The sequence below is a fragment of the Astyanax mexicanus genome, chromosome 3, assembly GCF_023375975.1.
Source record: "Astyanax mexicanus isolate ESR-SI-001 chromosome 3, AstMex3_surface, whole genome shotgun sequence".
NCBI lineage: Eukaryota > Metazoa > Chordata > Actinopteri > Characiformes > Acestrorhamphidae > Astyanax > Astyanax mexicanus.
Genome location: NC_064410.1, coordinates 48,093,884 through 48,113,210, shown reverse-complemented (window position 1 = coordinate 48,113,210; position 19,327 = coordinate 48,093,884). Strand labels below are relative to the sequence as shown.

Here is a 19,327-nt window from a genome sequence, read left to right as displayed (position 1 = left end):
TGTGCATTGAGACTAATATTTCTGCTCAGCAAGTGCTGATAGTTTGTATTTTGCTTTTATTTCATATTTTGTTTTTATTTCATATACATTTTCATATTTCATAAAAATCGGAATAAAATACCCGGAAAAAAAAGTTATTTTGTCATTTGGTCCTTTCCCCGGTGACATATATTAGAAAGTATACCCTGGACAGTGCAGACAGTTACTCCAACAATAGCAGGATAAACTCTTTTTTCATATCCTTAAATCTGTAAAGAAAATCCAAAAATGTGCAGGTTTGTGCACTTTTGCCCATATTAGTGTTGAGAATAAAACAGAACAATGCAACAGACATGATTTCTTCAAGGCTGTGAAGATTCAGTACTGTTAAACTCAGGAACCGGAGGAGAGAAGGAAAGTTAGCTTGCTCTCTGCATAAGGGGAAGAAAGTAATAAATATCACCTCATTCCTAGAAGAAGATGACTGGCCTGGATCTTAAACTCTACAGTAGATCAAATACGGAGGCAGACTGGCTCCGTCTCTCAGTGTGGAAGAAAGATGTAGACGCTTACGAATTACAAGAGCTGGAATTAATTAGTGTTAATAGTATAAAGCAAATGTTTAAGCCCTAACTCTTCCAGAAGAGGCAGTCCATCAGTTTAATGGCCTTAAGAGTAGTTTAGAGTTGTAGTAATTACTTTTGAGAGGTCACACTCTCTGAAATGATCTCAGGAAGTCTGGATTATCAGGATGGGATCCAACTCTGTGAACTCTAACTATAACTTGTGTGGTTTCTTAATTCCTGACACTGAAGGGAGTTAATGGAACCACCCAGAATGAAAAAAGGGAAATAATGAAATGTGTAGTAATTGTTTGGACAGATCTGATTTTACACTACTCTTCTGCAGTCCAGAGACACATCCAGGGAATCATTCCTTTTTAATTTCTCAAGCAATGTTCAATTTTTAATGATACTTCAGGAAGAAAGTAACTATCAAGTAAATATGAATCTTATACTTAAAAAAAAAAAACCATTATTGCCCAATAAAAAAATGATGTGCTTATGTGCTAATAGGCTGTGTGGATTTTGAAACAGGTCATACTTATATACTGTATTGTGCAACTTAGAGTTGTCATTGTCCTATATAGAACTATTTTTTTAGATGATATAATGTATATTCTGTCTGTATGTCTGGAAAATATGCAAACATACAATTTTGACATACAGCTCTGTGTAATTTTGTGCTGACAGAACCATTCCTCTCCAACAAGGTGAGATCAGATAGTAATATGCATGGAGGTCCAGAGGAAAGACAATTGACTATTATCTTGTTTCTTTAAAATTGTTTCTCCAAATTTGGATTATCGTGTCATCGGTTGTCTCTTTATCTCCAGGTTCCTTTCTGATGGTCTTGTAGCTCATTCCAGCCTTGTGCTGGTCTACAATCTTGTCCCTGATGTCCATTGACAGCTTTTTGGTCCTGTCAGTGATGGTCCAGGGGTTTGAAATGAAGGAGACTGACTCTGTAACAGGTATCTTTTAGCAAGTTAAGATGAAGAGGCCCCTTTCTTAAAGGGACAGGACTAATTTTGTGCCTCATGGACACAAAGCCGTTCTGTGGGGGTCAGAATTCTTGCTCTTTGGCAGGAGATCAGATACTTATTTCACTTAAATACAAACTAATTTATAACCTTTATTTAATGTTTTGTTCCGCATTCTTGTTATTCTTTCTCTTCCTCTGTTGTCTTAGCCCCTGACCCCTAAAACTGTCTGTGTTTTTTCATGGTTGGGATGCTTCTGCCCGCTATCCATTGTCAACCGTAGGAATGTGGGTTCCTCTTTTGAGTCTTGGTTCCTTTTAAAGTTTGTTCCTGTCACTGTCATCATTTTCTTGTTTCAATCCAGCATTTTTATGAAGTTACTTTGTAGCAATGTCTGTTGTTAAAATAACTATACAAATAAACTTGAACTTATAAACCTCACATAAGAACACTCTGAACCCTGTTTTCTTTTTGAAATCTTTCCCTTAAAGGCAGATATTTCTGTAATCATCTTTTTACTGGGTCTTTAAAGAACAGAACTCAGCATAGGGTTGTACAGGTTTCTAATGGTGTCCTTCAATAATTCACCCCATGCAGCTGGAAAATTCTTGCACAGTTCCTGCAGATTTTTTCTGGTAGGGGTGGAGAGATGTGAGCAAGTCCTATAGAATCACACACATTTTCATTAGACTTCATTAGTCTGGTGAGACAGTTGGTCATGGCATAGAATCAGTGTCCACAAGGCAAGCTCTTGAGATGGCAGCAGTATGTGGACATGCATTGTCTTGTTGAAATACTACACCAGAGTGTCTGTTCAAAAAGGTAGGCCGCTGTTTGCAGGACCTTAATTAAAGTAATGTTGGCTGTCAAATTGCCTGTAATGAGGACCAAAGGTATGTAAGTATGCAGGTAGGCCAGTCCAGTATCCTCTTTTTGCATAGACATCCCTGGAAAAGCTGTGATCTTGAAGAGAGCAAAAGATGCTTTAATATCTCACTGTACTATTCTGCATTAATGCTTCATCAATAAGTGTACTGACACACCCTAATACCATAACAGACCCTGGCTTTTGGACTTGTAGCTGATAACAATCTGGATGGTCTCTTTCATTTTTGGTCTGAAGCTCATGGCCTCTATTTCTTCCAAAAAAGTTCTGTAATACTAATTCACCAGACCTTATTACATGTTTCCACTGTGTGATGGTCCATCCCAGATGCCTCAGAGCCTAAAAAAGTTAACACAGCTTTTGGACATGGTTTTAAGTTGCAACTCCCTTGCTCATGTGGTTCTATCAGCTGTTGTTAAATGACCATTTTTGCAAGTCAGGCTGAGGAATCCCTTTAAAATTCCTCCAGATTCCTTAAATGGTTTAATAATGATATTGAATGTAGAGGGACAAATATGCACATTTCTTTTCAATCTTTATTTGAGGAGGATTTTTTAACATTTCAGTAGTTTTCTCAAATATTGTTACAAACTGCAGACATTCTCAGCACTAACTTGCTCCTCAAAGACTTTTGTACCAAATTATGATTATAATTACTTGTTAATATCAACTGTTTGAAATGTGTTGCGGGCCTAAAATACAGGAATGGATGCATATAATAAATGAAATTAAGTTTAAAAGTTAAAGTAAATATAAAAAGCACTGTTTTTCTTGTTTTACAAGAAAAGGAAACAGGATCTTTTTTTTTCATAAAGACTAAATACGATGTGCCCAAACCTGTTGGACCACATTTGAGAAAATAAAATTCTCTGTTCCAAACCACTTAAGAAAAAACCTTGTGTACTATGAAAACAATCTTTTCATCAGTCAGTTGCTTTCCCCGTGACTCAGCAGAAAGCAGAAGAGCAGGAGGTCAGTTAAGTTTACTGAGCTGCAGAAAGTCAGGTTCGTAAATTCAATACTGTTTTTGAGTCCTTGTGAAATGAGAGCACATGTTTATTAACATGAGAGCCGTAAACTTAGTACAGGGTAAGATGTCACTTTGCAATAGAGGAGTTCCCCTCTTCAATCTGTTACCTCCCATTCAAATGCCTGTCTCCTTAACACTGTCGTTTTCAGAATCACTTCCTCTTATGTGTGTGGGTGTATATAAGGTTCACACCTCCTGCCATTGCAGTCACATGAGGAGCCTGGAGTGAGACACACCAACTGTGAGCAGCAAGATTTACCACAACAAGGTAAATGCTAAAGTTGAATTTCTTAAATGTTAAAATCAGACTTGGTAGCAAATATGTGCAGCTGGAAAAATACATTGTAATAATAGTATAGAGAGATAGAATATAATTATAGTGGCTATCTATTTAGTACAGTGTACAGTAAAATCACAACATTTCCATTTGAAGTGCTGTTTTCTTTCAGTCTGTGATTGACATTGCTTCACTGATATTACATAATAATAACGCATGTATTGTCATCTTTTTTGTGTCTAATCTAGATGATTGTAGTGTTGGTGCTGCTGATGGCAGGGCTGGTCTCCAGCGATATAACCTGTCCTGATGGACATACATGTCCAGATAATAATACCTGCTGCCTGACTGATCAGGGATATGCCTGCTGTCCAGCTCCTAATGTAAGGGGACTTCAGTGTTTTTGGTTTAATATTTGCATTTCAGGCTTTTTCTGACACTGTTTAGTTTTTTGAGTCTTGTTTAGTCTCTGTACTTTACTTAATAATTTCTGTCACTTAATACCTGTTCGATCATGTTAGATACAGCTTTGTTGTCACTGAAAAAGTTATAAAACCAAACTGTTTACATACAAATGACCCACGCAATTCTCCTGCCAATGGTAACCTTTGTGGAACGAGAGATATTGCAAGATGGTCATTGTTTATTTGTTGTATAAAACAAAATGCAGCTCTGGAAAAAAATTAAAACCTCTGGAATATAATCAAGAGGAAGATGGATGACCACAAGCCATAAAACCAAGATGAGTGGCTTGAATTTTTGCAGCAGGAGTGGTGTAAAGTTATCCAAAAGCAGTGTGTAAGACTGGTGGAGAAGAACATGCCAAGATGCATGAAAACTGTTATTCCACCAAATATTGATTTCTGAACTCTTCAAACTTTATGAATATGAACTTGTTTTCTTTGCATTATTTAAGGTCTGAAGGCTCTGCATTTTCTTTTTTTATTTTAGCCATTTCTCATGTTCTGCAAATAAATGCTCTAAATGACAATATTTTTATTTGGAATTTGGGAGAAATGTTCGTAGTTTATAGAATAAAACAACAATGTTAATTTTACTCAAACATATAGCTATAAATAGCAAAATCAGAAAAAAACTGATTCAGAAACTGAAGTGGTCTCTTATTTTTTTCCAGAGCTGTATATCAATTATATACTTTTAGACTATATTGCCCAGCCTTAGTTAAAATTAAACTATGGCTCAATATAGCACCAATAAGGGTTTGCACTACTTTTATACATGAAAGGGGCCATTTTCAGTACTAAATAAGGAACATATTTTGCTTAGATTGCACTATAGCCTTTTACATTACCCGCTATTCTACACCAACATTTATGCATCTTATAGATGTTATAGAAGACTTTGTAACTTATTGCATTGTAACTTAAAAATAAGCTATCCACAAAATAATGTAATTACAAAATGATAAGCCATAAGAATTCTGGAGTTTAACCCAAAAATTAATGGTGGCATCACTGGCATGAGTGTAACAGACCCTGTAGAAGATGTGGAAATTTCTTTAAAGCTCTTTGTCCTTCACTTTAAGTCCCTAAATAGCATCTACTGAAGATTCTGAATGCATTTCAGGACAGTGTGTTAATGTGTGTGTTTCTTCATGTAGGCTAGTGCTGGAGATAAATATAGCTCCTATTTGTAGAGGTCCTTTAAGGAATCAAAGTATACAGCAGATAGTAAAGATTAATAGAAATAAAAGCATTTTTTGGAGTAGCTACTTGATATTAGATTTTAAAAATATACAGTGAACTCTAATTAATAAACATGCTCTGTGTGTCATTGTTAAGGCTGTCTGCTGTCCAGGCCAGGAATACTGCTGTCCACACGGCTACAAATGTGACCCAAGTAGTCCACAGGGGTGTGTGAAACAGGGGCTGCCATGGTACGACATCTTCATGCCTCTTCAGAAAGCTGTGGAAGAGACTGAGGAAAAGCCCTCCACTTCTGTAGTGGAGTTATCTGATGACTCTTCCCCCATGGTGCATTGTGACAGCTACTACACCTGCCCTGATGGTACAACGTGTTGCAGGTCCCCTTATGGACATTGGACCTGCTGCCCCTACAATATGGTGTGTATACATTAGCATGTGCATACAGTTTAGAAGATTTGTGGATCTTTCTTTGACACTATATCTGTTCCTCCTCTAGGGTCAGTGTTGTCGTGACGGCATCCACTGCTGCCCGCATGGTTACCACTGTGACAGCACCTCTACCCGCTGCATGCAGGGAGAACTGAGTAACCGTTCTTCTTCTCCACAGCCCGCCATGCTAATCCAAGCCAAACAGGTACATTCTTCAGTGATGTAGTAAAAAAATCACATGACTTTATCTGGGTCAGTGAGTAATTTGAACTGGTGATTAAAAACTGAGAGCTCCAAAAGGAAGTATGGCCTATTATTCAGACCAGTTGATTTAGAATCAGTTTTAGCTGACATTTAATTAGAATAGGCAAAAAGGAAGGAACTCAGTAGAATTACAAGTCATTAACTACATGCAAATCAGTACCAGAGTAGTTTCTCAGTAACTTCTTAAAGTTTTTAAACTACAGAATCGTTCACAGCTCTGTTCATATAATGATAGACCCATTCTCTTCATAAATTGAACAGATCCCAAATAAAAAAGCTGTTGAATGTCAGAATCTTCATGAAAAATTCATGAGTAGATTTTAAGAGGAAATTTCTTCTTTTCTTCAGCTGGTGAATGAATGCCATTGGAATTGAAAGTTGTTCTTCTATGGCAACAACCTTAGTGATTTGATATTTGTATATAGTCGTAGTTATGAAAAAACCTCTTGCAAAACCTTTTTGAAAGGTGCTGCCATGATACAACATCCCTGTGTCTTTTCAGAAAGCTGTGGAAGAGACTGAGGAAAAGCCCTCGGCTACTCTAGTGGAGTTATCCGATGACTCTTCCCCCATGGTGCATTGTGACAGCTCCTACACCTGCCCTGATGGTACAACATGTTGCAGGACCCCTTATGGACGGTGGGCCTGCTGCCCCTACAATATGGTGTGTATACATTAGCATGTCGGTACAGTTCAGCAGGTTCAGTTGGATCTGTCTTGTGGTTTTGGAGTGTCTGGATCTAAAACTGTATCTGTTCCTCCTCTAGGGTCAGTGTTGTCGTGACGGCATCCACTGCTGCCCGCATGGTTACCACTGTGACAGCACCTCTACCCGCTGCACACTGGGAGCACTGAGTATCCGCTCTTCTTCTCAACAGCCCGCCATGCTAATCCAAGAACAGGTACATTCTTCAGTGATGTAGTAAAAAGTCACATGACTCTTTAAGAGTGTCTGACTCAGTGAGTAATATGCAGCTGAATTGGTAAAAAGTTAAACATTACCAGATTCGAAGTGATTAAAAACTGAGCGCTTCAAAAGGAAGTTAGGCACCATAGTGCAAACCAGCTGATTAGGAATCAGTTTTAGCTGGTATTTAATTAAAAATGCAGAGAAAAAAGAAACTTAATAGATTATTTTTACACTATAAGGATTACAAGTCATTGACTACATGCAAAACAGTACCAGAGTAGTTTCTCAGTAACTTCTTAAAGCTTTGAAACTACATAATCTTTCTCAGCTCTGCTCTTATAATGATAGACCCATTCTCTTCATAAATTGAACAAATGACAATGTCAGAATCTTTATGAATAATGCATGAGTAGATTTTAGGAGGAAATTTCTTCTTTTCTTCAGCTGGTCAATGAATGCCATTGGAACTGAAAGTGGTTCTTTTATGGCAGCACACTTAGTGATTTGATATTTGTATATAGTCGCAGTCATGCAAAAACGTTTTGCAAAACCTTTTTGAAAGGTGCTGCCATGATACAACATCCCTGTGTCTTTTCAGAAAGCTGTGGAAGAGACTGAGGAAAAGCCCTCGGCTACTCTAGTGGAGTTATCCGGTGACTCTTCCCCCATGGTGCATTGTGACAGCTCCTACACCTGCCCTGATGGTACAACGTGTTGCAGGACCCCTTATGGACGGTGGGCCTGCTGCCCCTACAATATGGTGTGTATACATTAGCATGTCGGTACGGTTCAGCAGGTTCAGTTGGATCTGTCTTGTGGTTTTGGAGTGTCTGGATCTAAAACTGTATCTGTTCCTCCTCTAGGGTCAGTGTTGTCGTGACGGCATCCACTGCTGCCCGCATGGTTACCACTGTGACAGCACCTCTACCCGCTGCACACTGGGAGCACTGAGTATCCGCTCTTCTTCTCAACAGCCCGCCATGCTAATCCAAGAACAGGTACATTCTTCAGTGATGTAGTAAAAAGTCACATGACTCTTTAAGAGTGTCTGACTCAGTGACTAATATGCAGCTGAATTGGTAAAAAGTTAAACATTACCAGTTTCGAAGTGATTAAAAACTGAGAGCTTCAAAAGGAAGTTAGGCACCATAATTCAAACCAGCTGATTAGGAATCAGTTTTAGCTGGTATTTAATTATAAATGCAGAGAGGAAGAAACTTAGTATATAAGATTATTTTTACACTCTAAGGATTACAAGTCATTAACTACATGCAATTTTTTTAATTTTTCCCATTTTCTCCCCAATTTACACGGCCAATTACCCAACCCATTCATTAGGACTCCCCCCATCACTAGTAATGCCCCAACACACCCGGAGGACGAAGACCAACACATGCCTCCTCCGATACACGTGAGCCAGCCACAGCTTCTTTTCGAGCTGCTGCTGATGTAGCATTGCTGAGCAGCCAGCACGCTTGAAGGAATGCACAGCGGCTCGGCTCAGACATCACCCTAGGAGTGATGTGGGGAGAGAGCGCCATCTACCCACCCTGAGGGAGGAGGGCCAATTTTGCTCCCTCTGAGCGCCGGCAGCTTGATGGCAAAGCTGCATGAGCGGGAGTTCGAACCTGCGACCTCCTGCTCATAGTGGCAGCGCTTTAGACCGCTGGATCACTCAGCGCCCAACATCTTAAAGTTTTTGAACTATATGAGTAGATTTTAAAAGGAAATTTTTCATTTCATTCAGCTGGTGAATAAATCTCCTTGGATTTGAAAGGGGCTGCCATGATACAACATCCCTGTGTCTTTTCAGAAAGCTGTGGAAGAGACTGAGGAAAAGCCCTCGGCTACTGTAGTGGAGTTATCCGATGACTCTTCCCCCATGGTGCATTGTGACAGCTCCTACACCTGCCCTGATGGTACAACGTGTTGCAGGACCCCTTATGGACGGTGGGCCTGCTGCCCCTACAATATGGTGTGTATACATTAGCATGTGCATACAGTTTAGCAGATTTGTGGATCTTTCTTTGACACTGTATCTGTTCCTCCTCTAGGGTCAGTGTTGTCGTGATGGCATCCACTGCTGCCCGCATGGTTACCACTGTGACAGCACCTCTACCCGCTGCATGCAGGGAGCACTGAGTATTCGTTCTTCTTCTCCACAGCCCGCCATGCTAATGCAAAACAAACAGGTACATTCTTCAGTGATGTAGTAAAAAGTCACATGACTCTTTAAGAGTATCTGGGTCAAACACTAACTGGTAAAACATTAACCATTGCCAGATTAAAAGTGATAAAACCAGAGAGTGCAAAAAGGAAGTAGGGCATGACAGCTTGCACATGCTAATCAGAGTTTAGCTGGCATTTAATTATAAATGCAAAGAGGAAGGAACTCAGAAGATGAGTTTTTTTACACCCTAAAGATTACAAGTCATTGACTACATGCAAAACAGTGCAAACTGGCTGTAAAGTTATAACAGTGAGGAGAAGTGAAGACAATTCCAGAAACCATTGTTCCAAGGAGTTTAAGAAGTTAAACCTTCAATTTTAAACCTTCAAATCATTCATGGGCTTTTAGCGGAGTAGTATGTCTTCTTCATTTTACCAATATTTTACTAGGGATTTTCTTACATTTATGTTTTAAATTTACGTTTTTTAAACTAAAAATCATTTACAGCTCTGCTCTTATAATGATAGACCCATTCTCTTCATAAATATGTAGTCACTTCATAAGTATGTAGTCACAGTCATGCAAAACCCTTTTGCAAAACCTTTTTAAAAATGGCAGCTTTACAGAAAAAGAAAAGACCTTCTTAGCTTACAATATCTAATGTAATTATAAAAACTTTTACAGAAAAAAACAGACAAAAAAGGAGATACAATGCTGTCTTACATTGGTAATATGTAAACTTAAAGCTTTCCAAACCTCTCCTAACCTGTAAATCCAGTATTACTATACAATACAACTGTTTATTTAGTTAGAGCTTAATTGCAGTAGATCAGGTGAGCGGGTGAAGGAACACCTAAACAGTTTCTGGAGTACAGAGAGAATAACACCCAAACCTGTGCTCTTAAAACTGTATTATTCCAACAAACAAGTCACAACTAATGAACAAGCTAAAATCCTGTCAGTCTGCCATTTAAATTTTAGTGCTATACAGTATATGTCTACTGTAGTATAGAATAGCCATTGCACAAAAATAGAATGGAACAGCACCTGTGAAGCCTGTATCTCACGATAAATCTAAACATTTAGTACCTTCAGGAGGATCAGCCTGCTCCGCTGGTTCCCCTAGAGCCAGCTTTAGACAACCAAGTCCAGGAAGGGGTCATCCGCTGCAACGGTCGCTTCTACTGCCCAGCTGAATACACCTGCTGTCAGGCACCAACCGGCGAGTGGGGATGTTGTCCCTATAAACTGGTAAATTGTTGAATTAATTCATGAAGTAATATGCATTTAGATAAACTGATGTATTTGGAGTAATCTTTCTGTTGTGCTGCATTTTCTTGTAAAGGGTCAGTGCTGTAAGGATGGGAAGCACTGCTGTGAATTTGGCTACAACTGTGACTCAGCCTACTCCTCATGCAAGAAAGGCTACTCAAGGGTTCCAGCTCGCCCCAGGAAAACTGCATGGTTCCTCTAAATCTTTGCACTGATTATCTGTGAACAGATAATGATTAAATAATCAATTTAATTAAAAAGAGACATACACTGACTATAATTTTTAACATGTTTGCACTATATTTTGCCTCCTTACAGTTTTTTCTGCTTTTTGTTCAATAACTGTCAATTGACTAATAAAGTTTTCCAAAGTCATGTCCCAGATTTTGTATTACCTGTCTTTAATCTAGTAAAGATCTTTTTTAAGAAGCATTTTGGGTGATTTAAAACTTTAAAACTAATTTATTTTCTACATTGCAGAATAATATTAAAGACAGTAAAACTATGTGGAATTATGTAGTGAACAAAAAGTGTTTGTCATCCACAATCTTCTGACCTAAACCCAAAAGAGATGGTGATTTGGGACAAGCTGGAGCTTCACAGCTTGAAGGAAAAGCAGCAACTATTGTTCAGCACCTCCTTTTATGAAATATGAAATTAATAATGTAAAAAAAAAAAAAAAGAAAATTAAATGAAAAGAAGTATGTCCAAACTTTTGACTGGTATGATATATGCAGTTTTATATATGCAGATTTATCTACAAATATACAGTTTGGGATTGCAAAAAGAGTATATAAATAAAGTACTAGCATAAAGTACTAGAGACTCAGATTTGAGTAAAAATACAAGTGCTCTATTGAAAACGATTAGAAGTTGAAGTGTTCTTTAAGCTCCACACTTAAGAGGAAGAATAAAGTATTCAACCTTTTTCTGCTTAAGTATTGCAATTAGTGTATTGTAAAAGGTATTACTAAAGTACTGAAAGTAAAAGTACAGTATTACAGTATTAAACTCATCAAGAATATGTAGTGAAGTAAAAGTAGAAATAGGAGAAAATAATACTCCAGTAGATACAGATACAGCATTTTAAAACTTTATTACAGTAGTGAAGTAGTTTTACTTCCTTACTGTACATCTCAGGTTACTATCTACCATTTTTCTAACCATGACCTCTTGGGCTCCACGGAAGCTAATCACAATCTTTAAAAAAGAAAGACCCTTTTTAGCTAGCTAACTGTTCTACCTTCTTTATTTACTAGAAACAAAGAAATACATAGCATATTATTTAATGTTACTCATTCTTTTCAGGAAGAATAAAGTCTTGTTGTTGTTATTTATTTTACTTATTTATTATCTCATTAATTGTATTATTACCTTTTTATATCAATATAGATATAATTGCTAGCTGCATTCCTTATACCATTATATTTGCATACTAACTGTTGCATACAACATCGGAAAAATTCGACCGTTTCTGACGCAACAGGCCACCCAATTCCTGGTACAAGCTGTGGTAATCTCACGCCTCGACTACTGCAATGCCGTACTAACTGGCCTCCCGGCCTGTGTAGTAAAACCACTACAGATGATTCAGAACGCAGCAGCACGTTTGGTCTTCAACCAACCAAAACGGGCACATGTCACTCCGCTGCTCATTGAGCTCCACTGGCTACCGGTTGCTGCTCGCATCAAATTCAAAGCGCTTACAATCACCTACAAGGTGATGACAGTACAGGCTCCTTCCTACCTGCACTCACTCCTGAAGGCTTACGCTACCTCCCGGCCGCTGCGCTCCTCCAATGAACGTCGCCTCGCTTTGCCAAACATTCACACAAAGCAATCCAGACTGTTCTCATACAGAGTTCCCCAATGGTGGAACAAACTACCTTCCACTACCAGATCAGGAGAATCTCTCGCTATCTTTAAGAAACTCCTGAAGACAGAGCTCTTCAAAGAGCACTTACTCTCCTAACACCTCTAACAAACTAACTAATTCTAACCTCATCTCCTTCTTCCTCTTCTCTACTCCTCTATTCCATTATTTCCCTCTGACCTCCTTAAGGCCCTATCTATAGATGCTTTATTTTTAACTTCTATTATTTTTGTACTTAACCTCTTCTATTATTTGCACTTCAATATTGTAAGTCGCTTTGGACAAAAGCGTCTGCCAAATGTAATGTAATGTAATGTAAAGTAACTGTATAACTTATAGCTTGTTTTATTCTCATATAGCATTTGGATTTAATTTATACATTTCTATAGCTTGATTTTTTTATTATTATTTCTACCTTATTGTGTGTGTGTGATTACTTTGTGGACAAATAATATTCAAATAAATGTATTACCAAAAAAGGTAAGGTCAGCTGTTGCTCCTCCCCCTTCTCGCGGATTGGGGTTGCTAATAGCAACGCGGTGTACACATCCCGGCAGCGGCAGTGTTTTTATATATATATATATGTGTGTGTTGTTTCTGTGTTTAAAATGTCTGAGATGTCGGCGATGACTAAGAAAATGATCCAAAACCTGGCGGAAAAGCTGTGTAAACAAGCCAAACACTGTGAGTATTTAGATTCACCACTGCCTCTGAGCTACTGTTTACTTGTTAACCACAGAAATCTGATGGGTTAGCCGATCGGCTAGCTACATTAACTAGCTAATTTAGGTAAACTTGTTTAGCTCAGTCCCTGGAATATCTAACAGACTAGATATTTGGCGTGAAACCTTTTTTCTAGTCACAATAACTCTACTATGCTACTAATTCCTGATTTACTGAGGTTTGTGAAGCTGCACTGTTGTGTGGAAAAGCTACATAAACTACATAACTACATAAAGCAAGTCAGCTAGCTGTAGGTTCATGAGTCTAGCTGAATGTTATTTATTTCCAGTTTGGAGACAGTGGAGACATCATATATTGAGAACATCAAGGCTAATATATAAGGGGGATCCATCCTCCTTTGGTCAGACAACCTTTAACCTCTTGAAACCCAGTGTCAGTTAAATATTTTTACAGCCAGTCCAGACAGAAATTGCATTTTTTTTTTTTTTTTTTTGCAATTTTACTTTTAAAACTAGTTTATTTACTTAATGTTGAAAGCAAAAAAATGTTTTTAGCCTATGCTTCCTTCTAATCCCAACTGGCAATGGATCATTTTTAATTGTAAAATAAAATAGTAAATTACTTCCCTTACAAAGACAAAGTTTTTCTACTGGTTAGGTCCTACTAATCCCAAATAGCTAGGAGAAATTAAAACTGCACACAGTTTCAAAGTTTCAGTCTTTAAACATTTACATAATAACAATGTAATAAATAATACCTAATGTATTCAGGTGAATAGCCGCACCAGCAGAAGTGGTTACAACAATTCTTAGTTAAAGTTCATATAAATTTTGATGTAATCAGTAGTGAAAAAAGTGAGCAACTAGTCCAAGATCGTTGGCATAAACTGGGCCATGGGCAGCTGATCTGTGGTGGGTGACTGGATTCATGAAGAACAAGCAACATGCAACATTTTCATAGTGTGGTTCCGGCCAATCTGAATATAACAGCCTAACTAAAGGGAGAGAGCCAGAAGGTAACAGACACGGAGGCACCCAAAAAACAGTGGCATCCACCCACTTCACCAATTTTCTTCATGTCCAAGTACAGCTCTAAAACCAAGGAGTCGCACATTTGAATTAGGTAAAATTGTATGTGTTTACTTCAGGAATGGACATTATTCATTTTCTGAAGAGTGAGAACCCTGTAAACTCTTCTTTGCATTTCAGTCAGAGAAAAATGTCCTATTTTGTCTATTAGTATATAAAAGCCTACACCTGTAGCAGCTCTAATTCTTCCATAAAACAGAACCAAGCCTTCTTACCCAGCAGTTTTAATGACAACATAAACGTATAATACATTCCTTTTCTAGCCAGATACTGCAGGTCACGATCATTATTACATTAATGTAATAATGTAACACTTTATCAACAATTTACATTCTGCTACCTCATGACTTTTGACATGTCAGTGTATATACAGCCTATACCCATACAATCCTAAGGTCTCTAATTAACAATTTAAACAACAATGAGCCCAAAAAGAGATATGTACTATTTCAATGACCTCTTATCTGTGTACCAATTCATGCTGATTATTTTAATATGACCTGTAAGATGTTCTGATTGCAGTTCTGTACATTATTCTCTACTTAAATCTTTTTTTAATACTGCTCATGGTTTGTCCAACTCTGCCATTATCTGAAAGTCAATAAGTATAACCAGAACAATCCTCTTACTCTAGTTAATAAAACAGAGGCAGAGTGCCTCATTCGACTCTTTAATGAGTTGCTGGAAGGGCAGACAGAGAAGAGAGCAGGGCTTGGTCTGGACCGGGGAAAATTCAGAAACATCCTACACAACACGTTTGGACTGACAGACGACATGATTATGGACAGAGGTAAGGGAACTATTTCTATATGTAAAGGCTAGAACTTGTAGAAGTCAATATCACATCTCTAAAGCCAACATTTCTCCAACCCACACAGTCTTCCGGTCCTTCGACAGCGACAATGACAGCTATATCAGTGTAAAGGAGTGGGTGGAAGGACTGTCAGTCTTCCTTCGAGGCACCTTGGATGAAAAGATCAAATGTAAGACTGAGCTGAACAGATTGTGTGATGAAGATAATTCTCAGATCACTGTTCTTAATCCATGCTCATTTCTCTAAAACGATCAGACTGTTTTGAGGTGTACGACCTTAATGGAGATGGCTACATATCGAGGGAGGAAATGTTCCACATGTTGAAGAACAGTCTGATCAGACAGCCGACTGAAGAAGAACCTGATGAAGGGATTAAGGACCTTGTGGAAATAATACTAAAGAAAATGGTGAGACCACAGCTGGGGAGATAGTTGAGCACAGTCAGTCAAAAATATAACAGATACACTAAAAATGATTTCTGTTTTCGGCATTCAGGATTATGACCATGACAGCAGACTTTCATATAGTGATTTTGAGAAGTCTGTAAGAGAGGAAAATCTGCTATTAGAAGCTTTCGGAACTTGTCTTCCTGATGCAAAGGTAAAATTGTTAAATTTTACGTTTTGCAATGTTCTGCATGAGTGTCATTATTGTTTTAATAATTTAATATTCTTACTATACCATCCATCTTACTGTAATAATACTTAAAATGACAGTTGTCTGTCTTCAGATTTTTTTTATTTTGACATTTATAGAAAAATACAATTTAATAAATAAATGTGTATTTTTGTTTGTTTTCAGAGGACCCTGGAATTTGAGCAACATGCTTTCCAGTAACAAGTGAATCACTCATATAAAGAAAAATGAACAGTGCTATTTTACAATAAACCACTATTACAGTACATCAATAAAAAATGCACACTGAAGACAAGAGAAAATTATATTCTTCGCCGTGCTTTTACAGCTGTTGTCTTCTTTTCAGATGGAACTGATGCAACCTAAAAAGAAAAAGAGAGACAATTTCAGACATACGTTTTAACTATTCTATAACATTCATAACAGTAAAAAAAAATACTTATAATGCTGACCTTTGACATTGTTTGCCTGATGATGTTTGCCGTTTTGTTTAATGATGCATCTTCCATGTCCATCTTTGGTAGTTCTGGTAGTTTGGGTCCATACAAGGGGGCATTTCTGTCTGCCACACCTAACAAGTCTGTACTGTCCTCCATTTTCCTTTTCCTGTTTTCTAATTGTGCAGTCCTTGGTATAAACCTTGGTGCAGTGCTTGGCGGATGTTTGGGTTTTTTGATAATACTTCTCTCTTCGTTGCCAAAGGTAGAACCAGAAGGCAGGTCTGACCACTGTGTGGTCTGCTTGCAATCATCTGGGGCACGGTTACTAGGGATGAAGTTGTGTAAAGATCCCATTCTATCTTCTGTAGGTACACTGCCTTCATGTACAGTCTTCACAGACTTAAATGAGTCCTTAGATGAAAAATAGTGCTGATGAACTCTTTCATGAGGTGGTAGCGGCAATAATGGAAAGCTAGAAGATGTGCTGGAACTACAATTGTCCTCTTGGGAACTTCGAGGACATGTCCTATCTTCATACACTGATGATGGAGCTGGTGTCTCTGAACTGGCAGGAGTTGTTTTCTCTGTAGCCTGTTCTTGCTCACATTCCCTTTCTGTAATAAAGGTGCAGTACAACCAGACAAACTGGTTAATTACATGGATTGCAGAAACAAAAATGTGTGTGATGCAAGCGTACAAAATACCTAATCTTTGGGTTGTTCTGTAAACATATCTTCTCCTGTCCTGTAACTTCCTTCTTGTGTCTTCCACAGTCTCATGTTCAGGGGCATAGCAAACATGAAGCAGACCCCCATAGAAGCTTCTTTCATCTGTTTTTCTTTTGGCAGCCCTGAAACAGACAAAATTACTCAGCTATCAACAGATCTTGGGATATCTTAAAATGTGCTTGAAAACATGCATGATACATCTTAAGAGGCATGTCTTAACCAAGGAGGACATGTGTATACAATGTCCATTTGATAACATCTTAAGAGGCATGTCTAAACCAAGGAGAGTGTGTCAATAGAACGGTCATACTACTTCGAAATACTATCCTATCTATGATGTATAATGGGGATGTGTTTTTTAAATTTTATTTTAATATGGTTTGGCATATGGTTTAATGGCAACATTCAATGAAACTATTTAGCCTAAGTAAAATACATGCACATTACAGGGTTTAAGAAAAATGCTAAATTATTCTTATTTTAAATAAAACACAAGTGACAATTTTAATCTAACCATGCTATCTACTGTATGATTTACATCTTTCCATGTTTGAGGTTTTATTCTCACCTTGCACTTGTAAGCTTTTGGAACTTGATAAGATAAACTTCAGTGAACTGTTCTGCAGGATACTCATCCAGTACTCTGTATTCTTCCACCACTCCATAGAGAGCAAAGAGCTGCACCAGCTCAGTCATTACCCCAACAGCAGGCACTCCTTGCACCAGCAGAAACCGAGACTCTAGGTTAATCGTATAAACCTACAGATTGACAAAGCAGAAGATACAGGATACAGTCAGGATTAAGCCGAGCCGTAGACTGTTTTGCTTTATTGTGGAACATTTCCATTCACAAATATATGCGGCCCAAGATTAGACTTCTTTGTCTGGGAAACTGTCCCTATATATACACCTCTGGAAAAAAATTGAGACCACTTCAGTTTCTGAATCAGTTTCTCCGATTTTGCTATTTATAGTTATATGTTTGAGTAAAATGAACATTAGTGTTTTATTCTATAAACTATAATTCCAAATAATACTGTCATGTAAAGCATTTATTTGCAGAAAATGAGAAATGGCTGAAATAACAAAAAAGAAGCAGAGCTTTCAGACCTCAAATAATGCAAAGAAAACAAGTTCATATTCATAAAGTTTTAAGAGTTCAGAAATCAATATTTGTTTCTCTGATTACTTCTGATTAATTCTACGTGTCCCTTAATTGTTTTGATCTATATTAATTTAGAATGTAGAAAAGACAAATAAATAAACGAATAAAGAAAAAACATTGAATGAGAAGGTTTGTTTAAACGTTTTACTGGTACTGTAGCTATATAATTCAGTATACAGATAATATATACTTCATTATATATTATGTATTGTCTATCTTTCTGTTAACTAACTATAGATTTGGGGAGATTCAGTGATGACAGGGAGGCTCGTGTAGCCAAACAGCTAACTTAAGCTAGGCTAGCAGTCTAAACACTGGGGCTGTAGGCCCGTTATTCTCCTCTCAGTACGGAGTTTCAGTAAAAACAGCTCACTGACCTTCACAGCCTTCAGTCTCCTCCCTTCTCTGTACTTCGGGCGGGTGAGACAGGCGCTCTGCTGCTCGTGGTGTTTGTAGACCTGCGGTGTGTCCCACACAGAGCCCGGCTTCAGAGCCGCCATGATGATTACCCAGCGTCCCCGACAACAGCGCAGAACTAAACACAGACCCAGACCCGAATAATCAATCACAGATAGTGATCCACGTTCAGCGAGAAACACATACTGAAATAAACTGTAATCATGTAATAAAAAATGTTAAATAAAAATTTTAATAAATACAAAAATAGACAATAGTATATATTTTTGTACTAAAATATAGTACAATATATATAATATCGTATCATGAGAAATCGAGGATGTATCATCATTACTTAAAGAACACTGACCCAATCATACATTTTATTACAGAGAGTGATTTAATTAATAATCACTGTACAAAACATTGTGAAAGAGCATTTAATAGCAGAATATGCTACTGCTGATACATTTAAATAAATACTAAATACTGTCTGAATACTGTGCATTGTGAAAATGTCTTTAAATATTGTGTAAAATATTTATCAGTGTGTGAATATGTACAGCATGGGTGGAAACCCAAATTTATACTTTTCATATTGATATCAGAATTGTAGCGTGTCAACCAAAATTAAGAAATATATTTTGTGATGTATGTTTCCCACACTTTTGCCTTAAATATATTCTGAATGTTTCTGTATTCTGAATGTGCAGAGAGACATTTAAAACTATCATTACCTAGATAATCATTGTTTTAATGACAAAAACCTATTAAATCATGTAATATACATGCTAATGCATTTGTGAAATGGTAAGAAAAAAAATCTATTTTAACCTTTAATATTTTTAATAATTTAAATGTCCTACATGTATGAATATTTTATTAACAATATAAACATATACCCTTTCAATTTTATTTGTATTATTTTTATGATAAAAATATAAATGTATAAATAAAAAATATTTAATGTATAAAAAAATATAAAAATGTAAACATATATTTTTAATATTTATTATTTGTGTGGGCAGATTGATCTTTTAAACTATATCACCTTCATGTCACATTCATTTTCTAAT

General features: G+C 37.3%; 3 protein-coding genes across 11 annotated transcripts; 2 read left to right on the top strand and 1 right to left on the bottom strand.

Moving 5' to 3' along the window:
• Positions 1-3,600: 3,600 nt before the first annotated feature.
• grna.2 (granulin a, tandem duplicate 2) lies at positions 3,601-10,802 on the top strand. Of its 9 annotated transcripts, none has more exons than XM_049475405.1 (12): positions 3,602-3,706; positions 3,964-4,098; positions 5,518-5,799; positions 5,879-6,016; positions 6,578-6,739; positions 6,843-6,977; positions 7,584-7,745; positions 7,849-7,983; positions 8,799-8,960; positions 9,040-9,177; positions 10,251-10,406; positions 10,501-10,802. In XM_049475405.1, exons 2-12 carry the CDS (start codon positions 3,964-3,966, stop codon positions 10,627-10,629), a joined length of 1,734 nt encoding a protein of 577 aa, XP_049331362.1. In that variant the 5' UTR covers positions 3,602-3,706; the 3' UTR covers positions 10,630-10,802. The 9 variants fall into 9 exon arrangements, with proteins under 9 accessions (XP_049331367.1, XP_049331366.1, XP_049331365.1 ...); XM_049475404.1 differs by having other exon boundaries at positions 10,242-10,406; XM_049475410.1 differs by lacking the exon at positions 6,843-6,977 and having other exon boundaries at positions 3,601-3,706; positions 6,578-6,672; positions 7,679-7,745; positions 10,242-10,406.
• A 2,025-nt stretch (positions 10,803-12,827) lies between these two features.
• On the top strand, positions 12,828-15,827 carry efcab1 (EF-hand calcium binding domain 1). Its single transcript, XM_007259790.4, has 6 exons — positions 12,828-12,984; positions 14,707-14,862; positions 14,951-15,055; positions 15,142-15,293; positions 15,382-15,486; positions 15,688-15,827. Exons 1-6 carry the CDS (start codon positions 12,909-12,911, stop codon positions 15,721-15,723), a joined length of 630 nt encoding a protein of 209 aa, XP_007259852.3. The 5' UTR covers positions 12,828-12,908; the 3' UTR covers positions 15,724-15,827.
• Positions 15,652-18,389, bottom strand: rbm48 (RNA binding motif protein 48). The gene is made up of 5 exons (XM_007259793.4): positions 18,233-18,389; positions 17,259-17,449; positions 16,667-16,812; positions 15,975-16,576; positions 15,652-15,884 (listed from the first exon to the last, which is right to left on the bottom strand). The coding sequence occupies exons 1-5, from the start codon at positions 18,353-18,355 to the stop codon at positions 15,825-15,827; spliced, it is 1,122 nt and encodes a 373-aa protein (XP_007259855.3). The 5' UTR covers positions 18,356-18,389; the 3' UTR covers positions 15,652-15,824.
• Between the last annotated feature and the right edge of the window lie 938 nt (positions 18,390-19,327).